Source organism: Hevea brasiliensis, chromosome 3 (genome assembly GCF_030052815.1).
Source record: "Hevea brasiliensis isolate MT/VB/25A 57/8 chromosome 3, ASM3005281v1, whole genome shotgun sequence".
NCBI classification, from domain to species: domain Eukaryota; kingdom Viridiplantae; phylum Streptophyta; class Magnoliopsida; order Malpighiales; family Euphorbiaceae; genus Hevea; species Hevea brasiliensis.
Window position 1 is genome coordinate 99,925,375 of NC_079495.1, and position 24,077 is coordinate 99,949,451.

Genomic DNA, 24,077 nt, shown 5'->3' on the forward strand with positions numbered 1-24,077 from the left:
CCCCCCTCCCCACTACTACCGGCCACCACCCCCCAGCCTTCCTCTCTCATCGGCGCACCCCCAACCCTCTTCCCTGCCGTCAGCCGTCCTTTTTCCTGGTGAGAAATTGCACTCTAAACTCCTCCCCTTACGCACACCCTTTGAGCTTCCCTCGCTGTTTTCGATGATTTCGACCTCCAATCAGACTGGGTCTTGTTTCCTTTTTGTTTTACACTTCACAAGCTTCCTATAAATACCAATTTCACAAATTTTCATCAAGCGGTTTGTGCGAATTGAGCCCCAGAAATTTTAGCCTTTTTTGACTTCTAGGCTAGATTTCTCCCAAATTATAAATTCTACCAAAAATCTGAGACCACCAACATGTCCTACACATTGAGAGCTTTGCAAGATACCAATTTAGAATTTTTTCGACACTAAAAATTTGGTGGATCCCATAAATTTGCTAATATTTTTTGAGTCCTTAATGTCTTTTTAATTAAATAAAAATTATATTTTAACTCTTGGTGTTGTGAGCTTCGCGTAGGTATTTTTGTTTCAAAGAAGTTCCACCGAGCGACCAGGAGTGTAGTTGCGGGCCGGACGCGCGGGTTGGCAGACCCACTTTAGAAGTTGATCAATATTACAACGCGTTCCAGGTGTTAGAATTGGTGTACGTAAACCTGAACTCTGAATTCTCCTTTTTATCTAATGTTGAGTTTAGAATAAAAATTCATAAGATATTCGTGGGTAGTTAGAAAATTATAATTCCAATTGCAATAGTAGAACAACATTATTAAGGACTGCGGGGAATAATTATATAATTTTTGGGGTTAATTTGGATAGTTGTTGCAAAATATTAGTTTTAAGCTAAATAGCTGATTTGTGTATTTATGTAATAATTGACTAGTTTGGCAGGCTCAAGAGGGGCATTGTGTTGTTGTTGTGTGTGGGCTTGAAGCGTTTTGAATTGAGAAGTATTAGTTAAGTAATTTTACAGGTTGGGTAGGTCCTAGGTACAAGAGAAATTCTGTCAGATTTTCGACATAAATTTAGAGTATCTTTGACTATATAGTTCTTTGTTTTGATTTATTATTGTTAAATTTCTTGAATATAATTGTTTAGGTGATTTGAGTCAATCTTCCTCTTTTTCTCAATGGCCCCAGTAACACTTGAATAATCTGTGAGTTTGATATTAATTTTATTTATAATTTCAATATTATTAATTTATATTCAAGGCATACTCATGCATTCACTTATATGTATGCATATAATTAGTTAAATGGTAGGCACACTCATTTACTACATATGTTATTGAAAGATAACTTAGAACTGTGCGTGTGTGTTGGTGTGAATATGGTGTGGATATAGATATGGGTAGGACGGGTAGTCACGGCTGAATCTTGACTCAGTAGGACCCGATTTTTATATATGAATAAGTCGGGGTGAGCAAGACTTCGAGTTGATCTCACTGGCCCTCGCACTTAGATTATTAAGTGAAAGTCGGACTTGAATTGACCTCGCTGGCAGGTATCGAATTAAGAGAGTTGTATCGAGAATCAGCTCCCATATATGTATTGATGTGACACATTAGTGCATGCATGCTTTAAATTATCTTTTGTGTGAATATTGATTGAATTATTTAAATTGTGTAAATGTATTGTATTTCATACATAGGAATATATTATATTTAGATAGTTATAGAAATTGTATTTAAAATCAATATATTACTCTCTAAGTTGAATGCTCACTCCCGTTCAACTATTTTTTTCTCAGATAACAGATAGTTTTGCTTGCTTTCTTTTCCTGCAGGTTCATACAAAAAATATTTTGATTTGCTTTCATTGTCTTTTATTTAAATCTAAAACTTCGCGTGGATCAATAGTTATAACATTAATTATATGAGATTGCATGGATGTATGGGATGTTTATGATTGATGATGGAGGGAGCTGAGCTCCCAAATGTTGATATATGTGATTTGAGGATTGTGAGAGTGAACTGAGCTCCCCATATTACTGATATTATTTGTTTATAGGTAGGGCGAGTTAATGCTCCCCGTTGAATAGTTTAATTCGTGGTAGGACTCTGTCCGTTTGTTTTCTTGAAATTATACTACCTTAATGGGTTTTATGAATGAATTAGATATAATTAAATTTACTAAAAATTTCGGAGACTTTATACTGACCCAAGTCCTAGTACCGGTCTGGCCCAAAAATCGAGTCATGACATAAGGAGCCAGCAGTGATGGAATTAAGAAATTTTTTTAAAGGAAACTAGCATAGCTTTATTTTGAATCTATATTTATAATAGTTTTTTATTTATAAAAATACATGTTATATATTAAATGTCAAAATAAATAACATAAACATATTAATATTAATTTGTATGTAATTATATAAAAGACAAAAAAAACCCCTAAAATTGGAGCATTCAATAATTTTTTGCATGAAAAATAATATTTCAAACATGCATGAAATTGAATTTTAATAATTGATAAATCACCTAATATACATCATGACAATAAATAAATTATAGACACTCATCAAAATTATTTTTACTAATTTGTCTCAAATGGTAAATGCATTCATTGACTATAGTTTCAATGACTAAATAAAAATAAAAAACTAAATACTAACCTAATATCAAAGAATGAAGTAAAATTGATTTCACAATTTATTTACTACTTCAGAATTTATATATCATATATAGTGGGGATATTATGCTAGTTAGTAACTCAATAAAATTAATAGAATTATTTCAAAATTTAAGTAATAAAATTATTTTTTTAAGAAAACTATTATGAATATCAAAGTAAAAAAATCAATAGATATATTAAATTAGGGATTAAAAAAGAAGTTAATATTTTAAATAAAACATTATAAATTCAAATGGGTAAGTAGTTCAATAAATATAAAATTTTTAAATTTAAGGACCAATTTAATTTTAAATATATGATACCATACTAAAATTTATTTCTTCTCAAATATTAAGGCGCCAATTTAATTTTAAATGTAGAGTTAACATACTAAAAATTAATTTTTTTTCTAAAGCAGGGGCAGCCTCCCTCCCTCTGTCGTTGGGAGTCAGGTTAGGTGTCCTGCTGCATGCAGCTGCATTGCTAGTCACTTTCAGTTCTCATCAACCATCACTGGTCGCCATCCACTACTTCAGATGATTAAACCTTTAGCGCCTCTCCCTCACTCCATTTTTTCTCCTCAGTGAAGTCACTATCTCTCTCTCTCGACAAAATGGTTGTGTTGCGCTTGTGACTATCATCCTCCATCTCTCGCTCTCGACAAATCATTTTACTCTTGTTGTCACTAACAATTTGTTTGGCATTTGGTTGGGTGATTGAGTTGGTGATTTTTTTGTTTGGCTATTTACATGCGTTTAATTTTACTTCTCAGTTTAATTTTTTAATTTAGATTATTTTTTATCGAAATTTTTTAATTTATTAAAAAGTTGATGTTATTTTTCACTCCTCCTCTCCTTCCCTCTCTTTATTTTCTCTTTTAGATCTTTTTTTTGAATGGTGACTGATGAGTTTCTCATTAATTTGGAATTGAAGTTTTATTTTTTATCCAGGAGTTTTGTTTTACTTTTTTTAACATTTGAGTGAATTATTTAACAATTCAAAATACAATATGATTTCTTTTAATCAGAGACTCAGGTATGGATAATGATCTTCTTTCAATGTAGTCTAATATTGCACCTTATTCTTCCATTAATATTTGATAATTTAATATCTTATGTGAACCACAAAGATAACAAAATCCCAACAATACAGTATTATAAAAGAGTCATTTATTTGTCTAAAATGAAAAATAATTTATTACTATCAGAAAGTTATTCTATTCTATTTAAATCATTTATAAACAAAATATTTTAATTATCTATATTTATATTTTTTTTCTCTTATAAAAATATTATTATACATTTATCATATTATTCTTATTAATTAACTATCACATTTTATATTTATATATATCATTCACATGGAGATTATATATATATATATATATCACATGGGGATTAATGGAGATTAAAATCCCATTCTACTTCTCTTTTATTAAAAAATTTTTGATTTAATTCAAATTCAGAACAATAACGCTTGACTAGGGTAGTACTCACACAAGTCGCATCACATGAAAGGGGCCATTCTATTATATATTGACGTGTACGTATGCATGGCCACCGCGTGACACACATTCCCTTCTGGTTGTCCCTGAATCATAATTAATGGCCACTAATTTGCAATTAGCGATTACCGGCGACTCCTCTAGTTTCTGAAGATACCACTGGTTTTGGAGAATCAGATCACAAGCTCTTGCTCGTGGTTTTTAATCCTTTACGGAGTCGTTTTCCCCAAAATTTGTTACCAAAATAAGAATGGCCACCGGCTGCTCCTACCTGCTGTGCCAATGCCAATATGCCAAGTTGGGTTGGAAAAAACCGAGGGGCAGAGCTTGGATACCTACTTTGACGATTTGACCGCCTTTTTCTTCCTGCCCACGAATCCTTGTCCAAAGATCGCTAGCTTTTCTTTTTTCTTAATCATCACTCCTGCGCTGTGACTTTCCTTTTCTTCTAGCGCTTGTTTGGCATGAAGTTCAGAATTAAATTATTTTTTTAATAAAATTATTATTTTAAATATTATTAAAAAAATAATTAATTTTTTTATTTTAATATTTTTACAATTAAAATTTATTAATTTTAATTTTTTTAATACTTTTTAACTAATATATTTAAAAAAGTAATTTTTTTAATATTAATTCTAAATAAACTCTTACTTTTTTTTTAATTATATACATATGACTTATTTAATATTATTATTAAAATTACTATTTAAAAAATTTATTTTTTTAAACATACTAATTAAAGAATATTAAAAAATAATTTAAAATTAAATTTAATAAATTTTAATCATAAAAATATTAAAATAATAAAATAAATTTTTTTAAATCATTTTTTTATTAACATTTAAAATAATATTTTTATTAAAAAAAACAGTTTAAATCCTTTAAATAGGCACATAGTTAATCACATAAAAAATAAAATAGAAAACACATTTTTGTAATGTGTTGTATAGTGGGCAATTTTTAAAATTGAAACGCCTCACACATGGATGATGGATGACTTTAGCTCAAGCATGGTTGATAAACCAATAATATTAAAAATTTAAATCCGAAATCTTGGTCTAAGGTAAATTTTGGTGGCAAATATTGCTCCACATGATGCCAATACTATGGACGTAACATGATTTTCCAACTGATTTTGACAAAATCACACCTGGAATTTGAAAAGTAGCCAAAAAGGAAGGGAACAAAGACCTGTAAATTAATAAATAATTATATTTTTTGTCCATGTCGGCATACCCCAACTAGAAACTATCAGTTTCAATTTGTCCTATAAATTTGATATAAATAAATAAATTATCTCATAATTAATTCTCTTAGTTTTTATTGAATTAAAGTAGTGTTTTTATTAAAAAATTTTAATTTAAAAAATAAAATTTTAACTAGTTTAGGTACAAATTAATTTTAAAATTTACAAGTTTGGTGGCAAATTGGTAGCTAATTTGTACCCATCTCAATCTAAAATGACTGCACAATGACTGCATATCACATGCTTCACTAGTCACTAGAATCTTCGTCCACTATGCATTTTATATTATATCAATTACGCAACATTTTCAAAAAAATTTCTTTAAATATATTTTATTTTTATTTTAAAATTAATACTATTAAAAAAAATTAAATAAATCATTTTACACCTAAATTTTATAAAAAAAAAGTTAACTCTCTAAATTTTTAAAATGTTTTATAATATATGAATTTTCGTAAGATATAATTAAAATATTTTAAAATTTCAGGTGAATTTTAAACGCATTGATAAGATAATTTATTTATTAAAATTTGAAAAGATATTTTAATTTAATATTTATATTTATAGGAGTTAAGAATATTGTAAAATTTTTATACTAGTTGAGATATATTATTATAAAATATTTTAAAATTTTAAGATATCATAAAATTTCTTTAATAAAATTCAAGATGAATTTATTATTTTATCTAAAAAATTTCACAATATCATTTAAAAATTTAAAAATATTAATTTTAAAATGATAAATATCAACTTATATGTGTAGTCAAAACTTTTATGTAATATAAATATAAAACATTTAGAGTTAATCATATTAAAAATATGTTTGTAATGAATAAAAGATCAAATGAAAGGTCTTAGATCTGTCTTACATTATTGAGATTCTTTTAAATTTATGTGTATAAATCTTGCAAAAATATCATTCAGTCAATAATTAGATAAATGTATATGCTTATATAATAAATCTTATAGTATATATATATTAAAAAAAAATCAAACGAAAATAATTTCACTAAAATAATTTCATATCAACCCACGTCAACATAGTCGACATGTGCCGCTAACTGTTTTATTTAATAAAATTTTAATAATTTATTAATTATGCATCTTTTTTATTATAAAAACTCTATAAAAAGATTAATTGGACAAATATAATTAATTTTTATTTAATTTTAACTAAAATAAGGACAATTTTATTATTAATGTCCTAAAACTCATTTATAATTCAATTATGTATTTATTGAACATTTTTATTGTGCATTTTTATTCATAAAGTCTGAGTTTTACACTTTTAAATTTAAAAAATAATTTATTTTTTTATGAATAATTTTAAAGAAATTCTTATATATATATATATATATATATATATATATATATATATATATATATTATAATAGAATTTACAAATTGTTTGTTAAGAGAAATGACAGGTAAAATTCAAACTATCACTAATTTTTTTATATTAAAAAGAATTTAAAAAAGAAGAGCTCCTCTAATTAAGATCAGAGCATATCACTAATCGAGTTTATTAAAATATTTTTTATTTAATTTGGGTAAAAATAATTTTATTAATGCTTAAATTTAATTTTCTTTAAAAAAAGAGAATCTGATAACAAAGGCGAATAATTTAAGCACGCAACATTTCTTCTAGTATATTCTGTCCTGGATCCAAACTGGATCATCGTACAGGAATCGGCAGACCACCGATATACCAAGAAGGGGTTCCCCTGAAACCGCCCCCAGTATCCTCCATTTCTTTCAAAACCCTCTTATAAATTCCTCCTACTCCTCTTTTTCTCCTCACATTACACACAAACAAACAAAGCTCTTTTCCTTTTCTTTATTCACTCCTCTTATATTCTCTCTTGGTCTTCTTCCTTCTCATCGTCAAACTAGAAAAAACACTAACCAAAACAATTTAATCTTCTTGTCTATGGATACCAAGATTGGATCTATTGACACATGCAAGCTTGCCAACGGCGACATGTGCAGCCCACCAAACGGTGCCATTTCTACCATCCAAAACTCTGTGTCACCCACTGTGTTCAACTCTCCTGACTCCACTCTCGGCCGCCACCTTGCTCGCCGGCTGGTTCAAATAGGCATCAATGATGTTTTCTCTGTTCCCGGTGACTTTAATCTTACTCTCCTTGACCATCTTATTGCAGAGCCTGGGCTTAACCTCATTGGCTGCTGTAACGAGCTGAATGCAGGGTACGCTGCCGATGGTTACGCACGGTCACGTGGAGTTGGCGCTTGCGTTGTTACGTTTACTGTAGGTGGGCTTAGTGTTCTCAATGCAATTGCTGGTGCTTACAGTGAAAATCTGCCTGTGATATGCATTGTTGGCGGGCCTAACTCCAATGATAATGGGACTAACAGGATTCTGCACCATACCATTGGATTGCCTGATTTTAGCCAGGAGCTAAGGTGTTTCCAGACTGTTACCTGCTTCCAGGTACATGAGTCTCTACTGTGTATCATTTGTTTAGTTGTCTTAATAGAATCGATACGTAAAGTGGTTTTTTTTAGGGGTAATTTGGCTTCATGGAATTGGGTTCGTGTATTTACAATGCAAAGGATTTCTGTAGGTGTTCTCTGTTAATTAAGTACTGATGATGATCTGTTGTGTTTGATCATTTTTTATAGGCTGTGGTGAATAACTTGGAAGATGCCCATGAGCTGATCGATACTGCTATATCGACTGCTTTGAAAGAAAGCAAGCCGGTTTATCTAAGCATTAGCTGCAACTTGCCTGCCATCCCTCATCCTACTTTTAGCCGGGAGCCAGTTCCATTTTTTCTCTCTCCCAGGTAGCCTTTGGCTTCTTGATTTTTGCATAGGCTAATAATAAAAGAAAACAAAATTATGATGAAAAAAATAAAAATATTCATAAATACTGTTGAATTTTTTTTTTGGTACAGATTAAGTAATAAATTAGGTTTGGAGGCCGCAGTTGAAGCAGCAGCAGAGTTCTTGAACAAAGCGGTGAAACCAGTTCTGGTGGGTGGGCCTAAACTGAGGGTTGCAACGGCATGTGATGCATTTGTTGAGTTAGCTGATGATTGTGGTTATGCTCTCGCCGTGATGCCATCAGCGAAAGGGCTTGTGCCAGAATTCCATCCCCACTTCATTGGAACTTACTGGGGTGCTGTGAGCACTTCTTTCTGTTCTGAGATTGTGGAATCTGCTGATGCTTACTTGTTTGCTGGACCCATTTTCAATGACTATAGCTCTGTCGGATACTCTCTCCTTCTCAAGAAAGAGAAGGCAATCATAGTGAATCCAGATCGAGTGGTTATTGCAAATGGACCTGCATTTGGATGTATTCTGATGAAAGATTTTCTCAAAGCCCTTGCAAAGAGGCTCAAGCTCAATACTACTGCATATGAGAACTACCGCAGAATTTTTGTTCCTGATGGACAACCTTTGAAAAGTAAACCTAAAGAACCACTGAGGGTTAATGTTCTCTTTCAACATATACAGAAATTGCTGTCTAGTGAAACTGCTGTGATTGCTGAGACAGGGGACTCATGGTTTAACTGCCAGAAGCTGAAATTGCCAATGGGATGCGGGTGAGCAATAGATAATCTTTTTTGTGATCTTTAGGCTCATAATTTTTTGGTTCATGGACTCTAAGCAAGTATATAAAGTTGGATTTGCAGATATGAGTTCCAAATGCAATACGGATCAATTGGTTGGTCAGTAGGGGCAACTCTTGGATATGCGCAGTCTGTGCCGGAGAAACGCGTGATTGCTTGTATTGGTGATGGTAGCTTTCAGGTATATAACCAAGAATCTTGCGTCATGTCAATTCTATTTTCTAAAACTTAAACCGCAATTTCTTATTTTCCATTCATGAAACAGGGATGGCAATTCACAAAAGATAGCATAAGTTATTTTACAAAGTTGATGGTCTTTGCTTCCTCAACTTAAATTATTCAATGCATATCGGTTATCATGCTTAATTCAAATGATTTATCTGATTTAATGTGACCGATGATTTGAGTCCTGGAAAAAAGTTATTTAGATGCTTGTACCTTCTTTGGTGAATGCCTACTAGGTGACTGCTCAAGATGTGTCAACAATGCTGCGATGTGGACAGAACAGCATCATTTTCTTGATCAATAATGGTGGATATACCATTGAAGTTGAGATCCATGATGGCCCGTACAACGTGATAAAAAACTGGAACTACACTGGCTTGATTGACGCTATCCACAACGGTGAAGGCAAGTGCTGGACAGCCAAGGTTAGTTTCCGAACTGGGTGCATTATGCTTCCTAATTCCTATCTTGCATGAATGATAATGGTGCTAAATGCAAATTTCTGATATTGTTTGCTAATTCTATGATTGCAGGTCCAATGTGAGGAGGAGTTAATTGAAGCAATTGAGAATGCAACAGGGCCAAAGAAAGATTGCTTGTGCTTCATCGAGGTCATTGTTCACAAGGATGACACTAGCAAAGAACTCTTGGAATGGGGCTCCAGGGTCTCTGCTGCCAATAGCCGACCACCAAATCCTCAGTAGACTTCAAAACGTGTTGATCTTTCAATTCAAAGTTGATGGTCTATCCTTTGTTCTTTCAGGACAAGATTTTGAGCTTGTGGTTTTTGATCAGTCTTCGCATTCTGAAATATTTTAGCTGATGCCTATTTATATTAAATCTCAATTTGATGTTCTCGACAATCTTTGAAGTTTCATTTCTAATGTTAATGGTGCCTGCTTCTTTGAGTGGTTGAAAATTTGCACATTGAATAATGTCCACTGTCTAATTTGCTTTAAAATCATATGAATGAAAATGAACCTCGTGGAAAATTCCATTATGGACCTTTCAACTATTTGGCAAGTTTTGCAAAGTGCAAATATCCTTCCAAATTCCTGAATGCTTCAGTCTCTCTCAATATTAGAGTCGGTCTCGTATTGATCGAGTTGGGATAATCAGATGAAAAGTGGCTGATGGAAGTCATGGCCCTTTCATCTCTTGGCAACTTTCTGAATTTGTAGTTCCAGGAATAAAAATATCCTACTAGATTTGGCTGGAAATAACATTCGTTGTTCCTTAATCTATATCGAAAAAATTTTTAGACGTTAAGTTTGATAACATTGAAATTTTTATGGTATGATATCATAAAAATTTTTAAACTTCAGTTAATACTTATAAAAATATACATAATAAATTATAATTATATAAATTTTCTTTGAAACTTTTACAATTAGTTTAAGAATTTAAGTCTTATTTATTTTGATATATAAATTGATTAATTATTTAATTTATTTTACTAAAATTAATGTAATTATTATTTTTTTTAATAAATTTAACAAAATCATTATACTTTTATTACTTTTTAATTGAATTTTAGATTAATAGTTAAAGGATTCATATCTAATGTGTCTAATTCCTTTGATTTTATTTTAATGTAAAAAAAAATCTAATAATAAATATTGTATTACTTTATTTCGAAGGTATTCAAACCCTAATTAAATATGAATGGTTTTCTTTTTTAATAAATTGATTTTACATATAGTTTTTGTCTTTCTTTCTTATATCAGTAGAATAGTATACCAATCTTAAATTATTATTTGATTAAAGCTATTTATATATTAAATTTAAATTTAAAGGTTTTTATTTTATAAATTAAAGTTAGAAGGAATGCGATATATCCACTTAAGTTAAAAAACAGTAGGTAAAATTTACCTGCACGTTAATTTGTAAACTAATGATATCAAATTATAAAAACTTTCGTGATATACAAATTAAAATTTAAGAATTTTTATGATACAAATTGAAAGATGACGTAAATGGAAAAATTAAATATGACATCTGTCTAAATTTTACCTATCTCAAATTTAAAATTTAGATTTTGGATTTTATGGTATACATCTTCATTTTACACAATAGGAAACTCTTTTCCTTTTCATAAATTTCATCCAATCCAAACTGCATATTCCAACATAAAGCCTTTGTTAGCTCCAACCAAATGATTTTCATAATGACAAAACTAATGAAATGAATCTAACATATGTTTAAGAAAAATTTCAGGTTACCTTTAATTTGTTAAGTAATCAAGGATTTTGATAGAATAATCATATTTTAAAAGGCTTGAAGATTGATGGAAGAAGCAAAAAAGTAATTGATTAATTTTGAGAAGTAGTTAGCTATTTTTTATGACCCGCCAATTTTTTGACTTTGAATAGACAAAACAAAGAATAATTTTCAGTCTTTTCAAGAGTCATTTGTTTTGATTTTTGTGTCTAAGAATTACATTTCAAAATCTTAGTTATAGACCTTTATTTTACCCATTTTTACTTGACGAAAAGCCATTGATTTCAAAGAGTATTTTGTGTCAAAAACTAGAGAAAGCTTTCATCATTTAGAAATCTAAGTGTTAGCCTTTATTGACAAAGTTTCACATTATAATTGAGATTTTGAGAGAGATTTAAACAAAAGAAAATTATATTTTGTTGGTAGCATCAAGATTAAAGATTGTCAAAAACTTGGCTGATATCATATAAAATTTGAAGAATAATTGAGTATAAAAACACTTATAAATGATTAGATAAATATTATTTAAAAACTTATCGGTGTAAAAGGCTCTTAAAAAGAGTTATTTAGTGGAGATAAAATCTCAATAGAGTATTTTGAGGAGTGTGTGTAAGGCTAAAGTACCAATTACTATAAATATTTGTGTTTGCTTCTCTCATTATTTTCCTTTTAATTTTCAGCACTTTTTAGATGTTTGCTTGATTATTTAAAAAGGTTTATATGCATATTTAGTGAATGAACCGAGTTAACATATAGCATAACTTAGTAGTATTGGAGTTATCTTCGAGACTGTAGAGTATTAGTGAATGAATCTAAATTGAAATTATTTATAAAAAAAAAAATTGAAGAAGAAAAAAAAATATGTACAAAATTAAGAATTAAGAGAGAAAAAGAATTGCTTGACTTAATCCTTTTCCATATTTTATCATAGCAAAAGAATAACAGTAAATATTAAAAAAAAAGTCTTAGAGACATTTCCACAAGTCATTTTATAATTCCAAACATTAAATTCTAAATTCATTTTTTCCGCTTACAGCAGAGCCATAAAGCATATACCAAACTGCAAAACAAACCAATAAAATTCAAATAAAAAAATTCAAACACAAACGAGACGGTATGGGCATATTATTATTATTATTATTATTATTATTATTATTATTATTATTATATGTTTATGTATTTCGATTCCAAGCATAACAAATTTACTTACACTGTTAATTATAGAAATTATGCATTTCAAATTCGAGTAATAATAAATTTAAAAAAAAAATTGTGGAATTGATAAGCGAAAGACAAATGTTAAATTGATAATCACTCAAGATGTGTCAACATTGCCACGATATGAAAAGAAGAGATCAGGAGTCATACTAAATCACGTGGAACTTCCTAACGAGACATGTGTCAACTTGCCACGCGGTTTTATATTGTACAAATACAATTTATCATGATTAACTATTAGAATAAATTGCAATTCAAACAAAAACTGTTAGAATAAATTGAATACATTTGGCTTTCGCATCAATGCACGAATGGTAATGGAGTTAAAAATGCGAATTTCTGTTATATTTTTTGTCCCAATTTCTATGATTGCAGGTTCCACCATGAGGAAGAGCTAATTTAAGCAATTGACAATGCAAAAGAGCAGATGAAAGATTATGCTTCATTGAGGTTATTGTTCACAAGGAGGATACTACCAAAGAACATTTGGAACTTGTCAACTTACCACCGATAAACTTCAAAATTTGTTGGTTCTTTTGTTTCGGAGGAAGTAGGTATGAATTTTTAAAATGGTGACTTTATTTAGAAGGAATTTTTTTTTTTTTTTTTAAAAAAAGAGAGAAGATTTTTGAAAATTTTAAATTTCTAAAATTTTCACTTTTTTAACGTAAATAAATTAATGAATTAAAAAGGTTTTATTATCTTTCCTTTTACAGCCTTGCCCTTTCTGATACCTTACCCTTGGACTCCCCCTAATCACATCGTAGATCTTCATTTTTATTCTGAATCATACCTGCTTTGCAATCCCACTTCGGGGTGTAGATAAGTCAACCACTCATAAACTACTCGAACTCAGCTCGTTATTTGAATTCGTCTAAGTTTTAATTAAGTAAAGCAGTTTGAGCATTATAACACGGGAGCATAATCTAGAAAGAATAGTTTTAATTATTATATAAAATTATGAAAATAATAACTTCTGCAGTTGAATTCTGAGTTTGACTTAATCGGATATATCCAAACTAAAATTTAATAGTAATAAATATATGATTACTTGAACTCGAATTTTTCAAAATATATCCAACCAGTACAGTAGACCTAATGCTAGCAAAGAATGGAACTGGAATTGACACTGCTGCAGTCTACTTCTACTAGATACTTACCAGAATCTAATAGCATTATATTGCACCCATCGGCAACCTGCAAAATGATAAATCCAGTCGCCAACAATATGGCAAATGCAATTGATCTAATAAGGGAAATTTAAATGAGCATAGTGATTGTCTCGAATTCAAATTTCTGAAACCTCTCACTTCACGATTGATGTAAAAGATTTAATACTTACCCAACAGGTTGCTTTTGGGAGCAAAGGTTGCAACACATCAGTTTGCGGAGAGTTTCAATCCGCAGTGCAGCTCCAAGACGAAATAGGGCAAATTAAGAAGCAACTGCATATGTTACACAAGAACAGATTTCCCTACACTGCCTGAAAACTATTGCCCTATATTTTGGGCTAGAAAAAACATAAAGTTAAGTACAACAAAATTTTGACAAGGCATAAGTCATAGACACCTAGGAATCATTCGTATTGTTATCTTCTGGAAGCACTAAACGACCATTTTCAAGTAGGAAGGGAGGAAAGGGGGCTCGACAGTTGTTGATGTGTGATTTCAGCCTGGGTATAGTAGGGTGTGCACTTCTACATCGGTGGCAACGCAACTCCATTGACAAATAGCTGTCGTCTTTTACTGTTGCTTTGCCATGGTTTTTGATTTCTTCAATTACATCAACTGAATCTCTGAAAAAGGCAGTATTGAAGGAGTTCCAGTGTTTCTTATTCTTTAGATGGTTAGAATTGAAATCCTGGCTGATAACATGCAGGTGAAGCTGTCGCATGGAAGGAACCTGTAAGGAAAAAATCCAAAACGCCTATTAGGAAATCCCCTTTGCACTTTTTTCTATTTCCTTGGGTAGTCAGAGCACAATTTGGGCAGAAAAATAAGCAAAAAAGGTAAGTATAAGCAAAACATTACATGAGTTAAAAGGCTGTGGGTATTGTTATTGATATTAAATAAAGTAGACATAAAATATGCCAAGATGCAGAAACACAAATACAGGTAAACAAGCAAATGCAACAAAACAGCCCCTTGGGTCCATGAACAGATACATATTACTTCACTTAATTACTGATGCAAAAATAACTAAGTGATCAATAATTTTAGTGATGACTACCAGGTGTAGCGATTTTTATATTGCTAAAATCATCAGTTTTCTCAAAGGTACAACCCAAGTTATTGGTTCATTAATAATTTAGCTCCTTTGATTGGAATGTCACAATAGCAAACCTTCCCAATTTAGTCCTCATTATTATCCACAGCTTTTGAAATTAGGATTCCCATTTTTCAACCATTTGTGTTCTGGACCTTAAGACAAATAGTGCCATCTCCAAGCTGAGAAAATAACTTCCAACACCAATTCCCAATCTGGCACTAGGTATTGCACCTGAGTAAATTAAGCTCATCAATTGTTCAAAAGTGGATATGGAAAAGGAAATGAATGAAATTGGCAAACAGCTGAGCGTAAGCATTGCATACTGAGTGATATCCAAGGCGAAAGATCATTGATGAATCCTCATGCAAGAATTTTTCAGCCCATCTCAAGCCCACATCATGCATTGTTGTTAACAATTGAAGGTGTTCTTGCTGTACATCAGCAAGGCAATCAAGACCTTCACATCTTGCCAAGATGAGGAGATGCTTTTGTGCCTGTAAAAATGTAATGCCAATTCTGCTAAGTGATTAAACTCAAGCATTAGAGTCACAGAGAGAAAATGGCCAACACTAAACAGAAGATATTTACCTTAGGGTAGAGATCATTTAGTACAGCAACATCATCTGATATCTCCAGCAACACATTTTTATGCTTCTCAGGATGCATAGCAATATGGCAAAGAGCTTGAGCCCATGACGCCCAGCTCTTCGAAGTGCTTCCATCAATCTTACTGTTGTCATTACTTATCTTTCCTTGTGTAGAGCCAGAACCAGTACCATCAGTTCCAATTTCATAATGAGATCCCTTGCATTTTTTGCTTCTCTCAGATACAGAATTACCATCTCTCTTAGTCTTTTGATCACCATTTGCCAAATAATTTCTAAGGTCACCGCAAGAGGTATCTTTCAATGATTTCTCTGATACAAGGCTTTTACTCGTTAACTTTGCTTGGTTCCTCAGTACAGAGAGAAAACCATCAAAAAGTGATGTGTATGCATCACGAAGAATTTTGCAGCCTTTAATATAGTCATCTTTAAGGCAATTAGGTCTTTGTGGGTTCATATTTGGGCCAAGGACATGTATGATGTGAGATACCCCTTCCCTGATATACAAGGGAGAATTTGAAGGAAGGGGAACAACAACAGCATGTCCAGGGACAAGAGAAGCTGCTCGTTCCTTAGTTGCAACCTCTAGGGCAGGACCTGCAGCACTGAAAATTGCAGCATTCACACCTCCACCTCCTGGTTTCAGTCGCCTGTAGAATCAATAACATAATCACAATATCAATGGTCCAGAAAAAAGTTCCAAAAAAAAAAAAAAAATCACATTACAACTAGGTGGACAATATTTGCAGTCAGAATCAGAAATAAGCATGATAATGTGAAAAGAAGTTGATGTAATTCTGCATTAACAGATCTGTGTAGTCTGAATGTTGCAAAGAATGACCTGACCAGTAGGTTGTTAATGCTTCAACATTACACAAATAGCTCAATCATATATTCCATTGAATTATCATGAGTCACCAGAGAATTAAATTACATAGAACAGTCCAATCCAAAAGCAGACCCACAAATGTATCCAAGTGAAATAGTTCAAAGGAAAAGTTATGGCTTACAGTGGACTTTCCAGCTTTAACTTTTCAATCCTTTTTGTAACATTTTATTGAATGCTGTGTATTGTACATATTTCATTAAAAGGGAATAAAGCGACTCCGCAAATAGCTAAATCATAAATCTTACCAATTGGCAGCATTAGCTATCACATTGCAGCGCAAGCCTCCTTGTGAATATAGTTGAGTTATATCTCCAACAAATGTGAAGAATTTTTTGCTGTCAATGTTCCTTTGTGCAGCTTTAACCCTAACCAAAGACAAAATCTTTGATCCATGACTCAAGTCCACAAGAACCAGCCTGGCATTTCCAAGCTTCTTCACAAACTCTTCAACTTTTTCAACCATGATATCAGATGCCTTCTCACTGTTGAACTGGAAGTCTGCTGTTGAAATAGATGGAAATGCAAGAGTGGGAATGCTGTCAGGAGTAACATCACAGCCAATGGAGTGTTTAGGCAGGTCTTCAATTTCTTTTACCTCCTTACAAGCAATAGCCGATAATGATAACAAATTATCTGGCCCTTTGCAAGAATTATTCCTTTCCTTGCTAACTTGAGGAAATGCAGAATCCTGAACACTACCTGAACTGGATCCTGCATTGGAAGGAACATCTACTTTCTTTAAGAACTTCATGATACCAAGTTGAACTTTGGCATCAGGGTTCTTCTGACCAAAAGAACCGTTTGGAAGGGTATCCAAAGGACCAAGTGCACAATAAGTATTAATTGCTGCTTGAACATCACTCTCACTCTGGCAAAACATGATTCGAGACAAACCTTCAGAAAGCTTAGGCAATTCTTTCTTTTGCAGCATTCTATTGACAACAGCAGCAGCTTTTCCACCTTGCAAATTTCCTTCATGCCCAGTGCGCTTCACAGAACGAGATATACAAAGCTGAGGAGGAAGATCAAGCACCACAGCATGAACGTCTATCTGGGAACCACCGAGCTTCACAAACTCTACACGCTGTTCTCTGTCCAGATTGCATCTGTCAATAAATACACTTTTACCTTCCTTCAATGCACTTGCTGCGGCCTTAAGGCACTGGGGCTTCGTTCCAGCTTTGCCATTATTAATAGTGTCCTGCAAACCAAAACAATTTTCTATATGAAACAAAAATAAGATGCACTACAGTGGTCTACGATCATCGTAGAGAATACCAATGTACATGCATTATCCAAATAATTAGTAAACGATATGTAAAAAACGTAGGAAGAATCCCTTTGGAAGCAGTGACTACCAATCAATGAAAGCCTATTGCAATTATTTGGCTTGGAAATGGAGACTTCATATGATCAAAAGACGAAAGCAAACGAAAGTATCTGTTCAATGCGCAAATATCAACTGCCCTTCGTCACTTCATTTCCCTCATACCTTTAGATTGGCATTCTATTTTAGAAAATCATTATTCATCGAAGCAATTCCATTATCACTGATGAAGCATTTCAACAAACATGTGGATAACAATTCAGAGAAGATAAAAAGAGAGACCTGACAGATGCGAACCCAAGGTCGAGAAGAAGAACAGATGACGTGTTCGCAGAAAGTGGACTTGCCACTGCCCGGTGCACCCACCAAGATCACCACGATTGGCTTTCTCTCCTCCTCTCCACTTTTCTCTGTAAGAAAATCCATAATATCTATAAGAAGGCAAATTCAAAACCCTAAAGAAAAAGATTGAATTCCACACAGGTGCATTCCTTCAGGTTTTGAAGTATCGTCGCAATCCATGTCCATTATTGATCCAGTGTTTGGGGAGCTCTTACGGGAGGCAGGAGATGTACGCAGCCCTATCGAACTCGTTGTTTGGTTTGTGTAACTGTAGACTGTAGAGGTGACCCAAAACAATGAAAAATATGAATTTGAAAATAACAGTTCCAATAACTTGTAATTAAAAATGGGTCCCATCTATTGATTTTAGTTCACTCTACGTTCCATTTTACTTTGTGCATTTCACAATTCGATTAGATTTTAACAATTTATTTAATAATGTTCTAAGAAAAAAAAAACAATTTATTTAATAATAATTATTGAAAAAATAAAATATATTTTGTAAATATGATTAACCGAACACTGCATCATATATATATATATATATAATTAAATTTTTTGTATTGAATAGATAAATTTTGAATCACTTATAAGAAGTTTAAAGTTATTTTATAATATTTAATTATTACAATATATAAAATTTATTATTACAATTATTAAAATTTTTGTGCGGGCTGAAATGATAAAATCAATAAATTTCCTAATATTTTTATTGATTAAGTACAGTATAATTTACTAATATTGTAATATAATTTTTATTATTAATATATTTTAAAAAAATAATATAATAGTAAAATAAATATAAAAATTATTAAAATATTTTTATTGTCATTTTAAATATATAAATGATTATTATATAAAATGAGAATATAAAAATTTAAAATCATTTCAAACCATAATTTGGTGATTTAACAAGATGTAAAAATTATTACAAAGATTGTCCGATACACAATCTTCCTAAATAGTTATCAAAACTTTAATGAAATTCTCAGTTCTTTTAAGAAGTATAGAGATTTAATATGACCGATTCTATGATAAATATTTTTTAGAAAGCTTTTAATTATGAAAAATAATATAATAAAATTTATGTATAATAATTTCATTATAATCGTAATAAATTCTACATGAATCTTATCAATAATTATAATTAAATCGTTATATATATAATAGTTGTACCGAATAAAATTTCTCTATGATTTATGCTATAAGGGTTATTTGTTCTCTTGCCATAATGATCAGATTGGAGATGCTTTTATTGAGAAGATACTTGATCGAGCTTGTATTTCAGCAAAGTATGGGGTCCTATTCCCTCGGGCGACCCTATCTCATAAACTTCATTCTGAGTCTAATCACTTATATTGTTGGATACGGTAGGGTTAGATTAGATGAGGGAGTAAAAGGGGGGTTGGACACGAGAGGGGATTTGATGAGGTAGCAATGGGTGCGTGGAGACGGATAGATTCAAGTGATATGGTGTCACGTTGGCAATACAAGCCATCCTCTCGCCCAAATGGACTTTTTACTTGGATGCTTTGGGACTATTTATGCGGGCATAGGCTGGGTTGAAAGGACTCTGGCTGCTATGAGACAATCTAATGTTACTCCAGATAACGAGCATAAGCAATTAAAGTTGTGTCCTTCTAAATGATTATTTGGGATTAAATTTAGATAATAAAATTTTTTTTAAATAAAAATATTATTTAAAATATTATAAAAAGATAATAATTAAAAAAAATTATTTTATTATTTTAATATTTTTATAATTAAAATTTATTAAATTTAATTTTAAATTATTTTTTAATATTTTTTAATTAATATATTTAAAAAAAATAATTTTTTCAACGATAATTTTAACAATAATATTAAATAGAATTTAAATTATCATTGCAAGCTGACACGATGTATAAGCAAAGATTTGTGGTACAATGGGATCAAAATACCAGATTCTTTCATTATATGGCCTCTACCGGGTGGATAATTAATTTTATACTGGGTTTGAAATATGAAATTCAGTAGTAATGAGTTGTCAGGTTCGGTCCTTTACAATCATATTGTTAATTTTTAATCTAATTTGTTTTCCTCCTTAAGCACTGGGGTGCAAGTCTCTGGGTTCCCATTTATCAGCAGAAAAATCATATCTTCTTCGTCCTTGCATTGCAAAGGAGATTGTTACTGCAATAAAACAAACGCGACCCTCGAAGGCTTCGAGCCCTGATGGGCTTCCACCTTTGATCTATTAGAAGTATTGGAATGTTATTGGTCCAAATGTATTTCAATGGTCACCCATATTTTTCAATGTAGGATCATGCCTGCTAGTCCTAATCATACTCATATATGCTTAATTCTGAAGGCGAGAAATCTAAATCTGACTATCTTCTCCACCTTATTTTTTAGCTTATAAGTTTAAAGAAATTATAAATAAATAGGTTAATTTATTTTTAAAATTTATAAATTAATTTAACTAACTTATAAATTAAGACAAATATCTTATAAGTTTGTCAATCATCATTATTCAGTCAAAGAACATACTTTTTTTTCTTAAAATTATTCTTCAAACTTTTTCCCTTAAATCAATTTCAATTTTCATTTCTACTGTAGAATTTTTGTGTTAATATAAGGGAAAAAAACAACATTAAATTTTCGATTACACAAAACTTTTTATTTTCGTAACCATATTTTATCCAAATTATATAAAGATAGGCATGTCTATTCTAATTACATTGGATTTATATTCTTTTATGTTTAATTATGTTTTTATAATAAATCTTTAAAAATGATTTTCTCCAAAATTTGAAAATATTTAAGATATAAATTGAGAAATAAGCAATGAGCTATAGGGATTGTTTCTTTCTCTTTTGTCCGTCTTTCAGCCCACATGTGAACAAGGGCTGCTGTTTCTTTTATCTTAGTGGGGTTCCTTATTACTACCATTCCTTTGTGATGTTTTATTTTGATTCTACTAATGCATAAGTTCAGTTGCTTGCTTAATAAAATAAAACAAAATAAAGAAGACTCCGTCGTTGGAGAAGAAGGGGTTAGCTGAACATGTAGCAGACATATAATTTCATTTTTCTTTTATGAATGCATTTTGCAAGTTATTATTTTTCTTCCACTGAAAAGCATTCCTTACCTTTTATTTATGTGATATTCATTCTTCCTCATCTGTTATTATTTTTTCTTTTTATTTTAAAATATTTTTTTCGTTGTCGTTAATTTGTTTTTGAAATTTATAATTTATGGTTTAAATATGTGGCGCACAAATTCCCAACTTTAGAAAAAAAATTTTTGTCTAAATTATATGACTTTTTAATTCAATTTTTTTGACATTAAATTTGCATCAATATTTAAAGCGACTAAAATAAGTTCATATTAAAAGAAAAATTGATAAATGATGTTCCATTTGAGGACTTTGTGGTCTTCGTCTATGCGTAGAATATGGGCAAGCGCTGTCATTAAAGAGCTGTGGAGAAAGACAAGCAGCCGCTTGTAACCTTTTGGTTAAGTCAATTCGTGAAATCAACGGTCAACCATTTTCTATTTAATTTTGTCAATTCTGTGGCTTATCAAACTGGTTATTAAATAAGCATTATTATTATTATTATTATTATTATTGTCAAGTCTCCCACTTGTGAAATTTATAAAATATTCTGCACAATGAAAAATAATTTTCTCACAAACATAAATTTCAGTTATTCTGAATTTCATATATTATAGAGAAGAATATATGCTTTAAGAATATTGAATAATTTTTCATTTTTTGAGTCTTGTGAGATTATATATATATATTCTGATCAGTTTAAAGTGTTGATTCAATCTCACTTATAGTCTTATTGATTTAATGTAATTAGTTTTGGAGCTATTGCACTGTAATTAATAAAACAAATTTACAATAATCAAGTCAAATTAAATTTTCTATAATAGGACCAATAATGATTTTTATAGGATTAATGAATTTTGAATTTTTGAAAAAAAAAATTTGCAGAAATAATATTTAATAAAATTGTCATCAAGTAACAATTTTAGAAGGTTAATTAATATAATTTTAAAATAAATAAATAAGTTATATTTATAATTTTTTTCCTTATATTTTTTACTTATAAATAAGTTTGGGTAAACAATCAATGCAGCCAGAGCATTTGTCCATGTTTCCAGGTGGTCAAGCAAAGGCAAGATAGCCTTGCATCATCTTCCCACAGCATTTTACCCATAAATGAGTTAAATTGTAATTTTCTTAATCTCTATATGTGTGTATGTATAAATGGTTTATTTCTTTTTCATTTAATTTAATTGCTGCTGTACTGATATTGGAATATATTTACTTAGCATTAAAGAAAGTAGTGAATGCGTATTGAAATGGGAATAGATCAAGTATTTTTTAGTATTTAATTTAATTTAGTTTAATTTAATTTTAATAAATTGAATTTAAATAATATATTATTAGATTTGGAAATTTGAATCCAATAATTAATATTTAGGTTGAATTTAAGCATCAGTTATTCAAATTCATTTATAAAAAATTATTAATTTATAAAAATATATATTTTATATTTTTATTTATGAATTTAAAATATTATATTTAAAATATAATTTAAATATTTTTATGGGTATTAAATTTAAAATATAATTATTAATAAATAATAATACTAATAGACGAATTTTAATAGTTTGGAATAAATTCAAATAATAATATTAAATAAATTTAAATATTGTAAATTTTATTACCATCCTACTTGCTACCGTTCCTATAAAAGCTTCAAGTGCGAGGATAGTTTTACACACACTAATACTCTATTGAACTCGTGCTTTGATTATCCATTGAGATTGTAAATAAATAAATAAATATTAAATATTTTACATTTAATTGATAAATAATAATTTTAATATTTATTTATTAATTTAACTTGATATGTCAATTTTAGGCAATAATTTTCTATGAGGAAGAAAAGGCCTCCATTGACTCGCAAGTTCATGATTTTTTTTCCAGAGACTCGGTAGATGTATCTTTCGCTATAAATATGTGATGTAGTCTTTATTGATAATTTTATAAATTATATAAATTATGAATAACATTTTTTCAAAGTTAATATATACCCCTCTCATTTGACTATATATAATATAGATATACATTTTTTGTTAGTATGTAGATACACAAAGTATTCAAAAATAAGACTCAACGTCTTAATAAAATCAATGCTCAGAAAGGTAAATATATTCTCTCATAATACTAATACAAAAGGATTATACAAAATCAATGGTTTGTGATTTCGGTTTTTCTTAGTAAAATAATTAATTTTAAGAAAATTTAGCTACCGATTCAAGAATTATTCCCAAAATCGATTTGCTAATAGTAGCTGATTTATAATTAATTGCTAATTGATATTAGAAAAACCTTAAATATATGATTATTAGCCGATTTTAAAATCAATTGCTAAATTAAAGAATTATTTTAATTGGCTCTAGAGTTAGATACTGATTTGTAATCAGTTACAAAAATTAGCAAATTAGTTGCTAAAATCGGTTATTATTTGCAATTGACTCCTTATCGGTTGTTAATAGCAATCGATTTTTACAAGTGATTGTAAATCAGTTGCTTAATTTTTTTTTTCAAAAAATTCTCATCTAATTTTTATTTTGATTTGCAATCGATTTGCATTTTTGTAACTAATTTTGCATCCGATTCCCCCACTCCCCCCCCCCCCCCAAAAAAAAAATTCCCACCCTTTTTTTTTTTTCATTTGCAACCAACTTGTGAATTAGTTGCTAATAGTAACCGATTTTTGCAACTAATTTTTTTTTTTCTCCAAAGACTCTGCCCAATTTTAGGATTAGCATTCGGTTCAATTCGAACCGAATTGAACCAAACTAAATCATCAAAACCGAATTAACTAAATTAACATATTTTAGAAACTGAACCAAAATGAATGAAAAACTAAATCGAATCGAATCGAATCATTTTATTTCGATTCGGTTTGGTTCGAACCATCAGTTTTGAGTTTTGATCTTTTCTTTTAATTATATTTGA

At 30.3% G+C, this 24,077-nt stretch overlaps 2 protein-coding genes across 7 annotated transcripts; one reads left to right on the plus strand and one right to left on the minus strand.

Moving 5' to 3' along the window:
• Positions 1 to 7,087: 7,087 nt before the first annotated feature.
• Positions 7,088 to 10,105, plus strand: LOC110662751 (pyruvate decarboxylase 2). 2 transcript variants are annotated; one of them, XM_058144162.1, is made up of 6 exons: positions 7,088 to 7,817; positions 8,009 to 8,172; positions 8,284 to 8,934; positions 9,013 to 9,142; positions 9,423 to 9,611; positions 9,720 to 10,105. In XM_058144162.1, the coding sequence occupies exons 1-6, from the start codon at positions 7,293 to 7,295 to the stop codon at positions 9,888 to 9,890; spliced, it is 1,830 nt and encodes a 609-aa protein (XP_058000145.1). In that variant the 5' UTR covers positions 7,088 to 7,292; the 3' UTR covers positions 9,891 to 10,105. The 2 variants fall into 2 exon arrangements, with proteins under 2 accessions (XP_058000145.1, XP_021677546.2); XM_021821854.2 differs by having other exon boundaries at positions 7,091 to 7,817; positions 9,025 to 9,142.
• Positions 10,106 to 13,644: 3,539 nt separating this feature from the next.
• LOC110662752 (transcription factor bHLH140) lies at positions 13,645 to 18,365 on the minus strand. 5 transcript variants are annotated; one of them, XM_058144165.1, is made up of 7 exons: positions 17,996 to 18,363; positions 17,281 to 17,587; positions 16,632 to 17,097; positions 15,481 to 16,147; positions 15,216 to 15,386; positions 13,967 to 14,526; positions 13,645 to 13,821 (listed from the first exon to the last, which is right to left on the minus strand). In XM_058144165.1, the coding sequence occupies exons 1-6, from the start codon at positions 18,137 to 18,139 to the stop codon at positions 14,194 to 14,196; spliced, it is 2,088 nt and encodes a 695-aa protein (XP_058000148.1). In that variant the 5' UTR covers positions 18,140 to 18,363; the 3' UTR covers positions 13,645 to 13,821; positions 13,967 to 14,193. The 5 variants fall into 5 exon arrangements, with proteins under 5 accessions (XP_058000148.1, XP_058000147.1, XP_058000150.1 ...); XM_058144164.1 differs by having other exon boundaries at positions 16,632 to 17,587; XM_058144167.1 differs by lacking the exon at positions 13,645 to 13,821 and adding an exon at positions 14,967 to 15,123 and having other exon boundaries at positions 14,384 to 14,526; positions 16,632 to 17,587; positions 17,996 to 18,365.
• Positions 18,366 to 24,077: the final 5,712 nt, after the last annotated feature.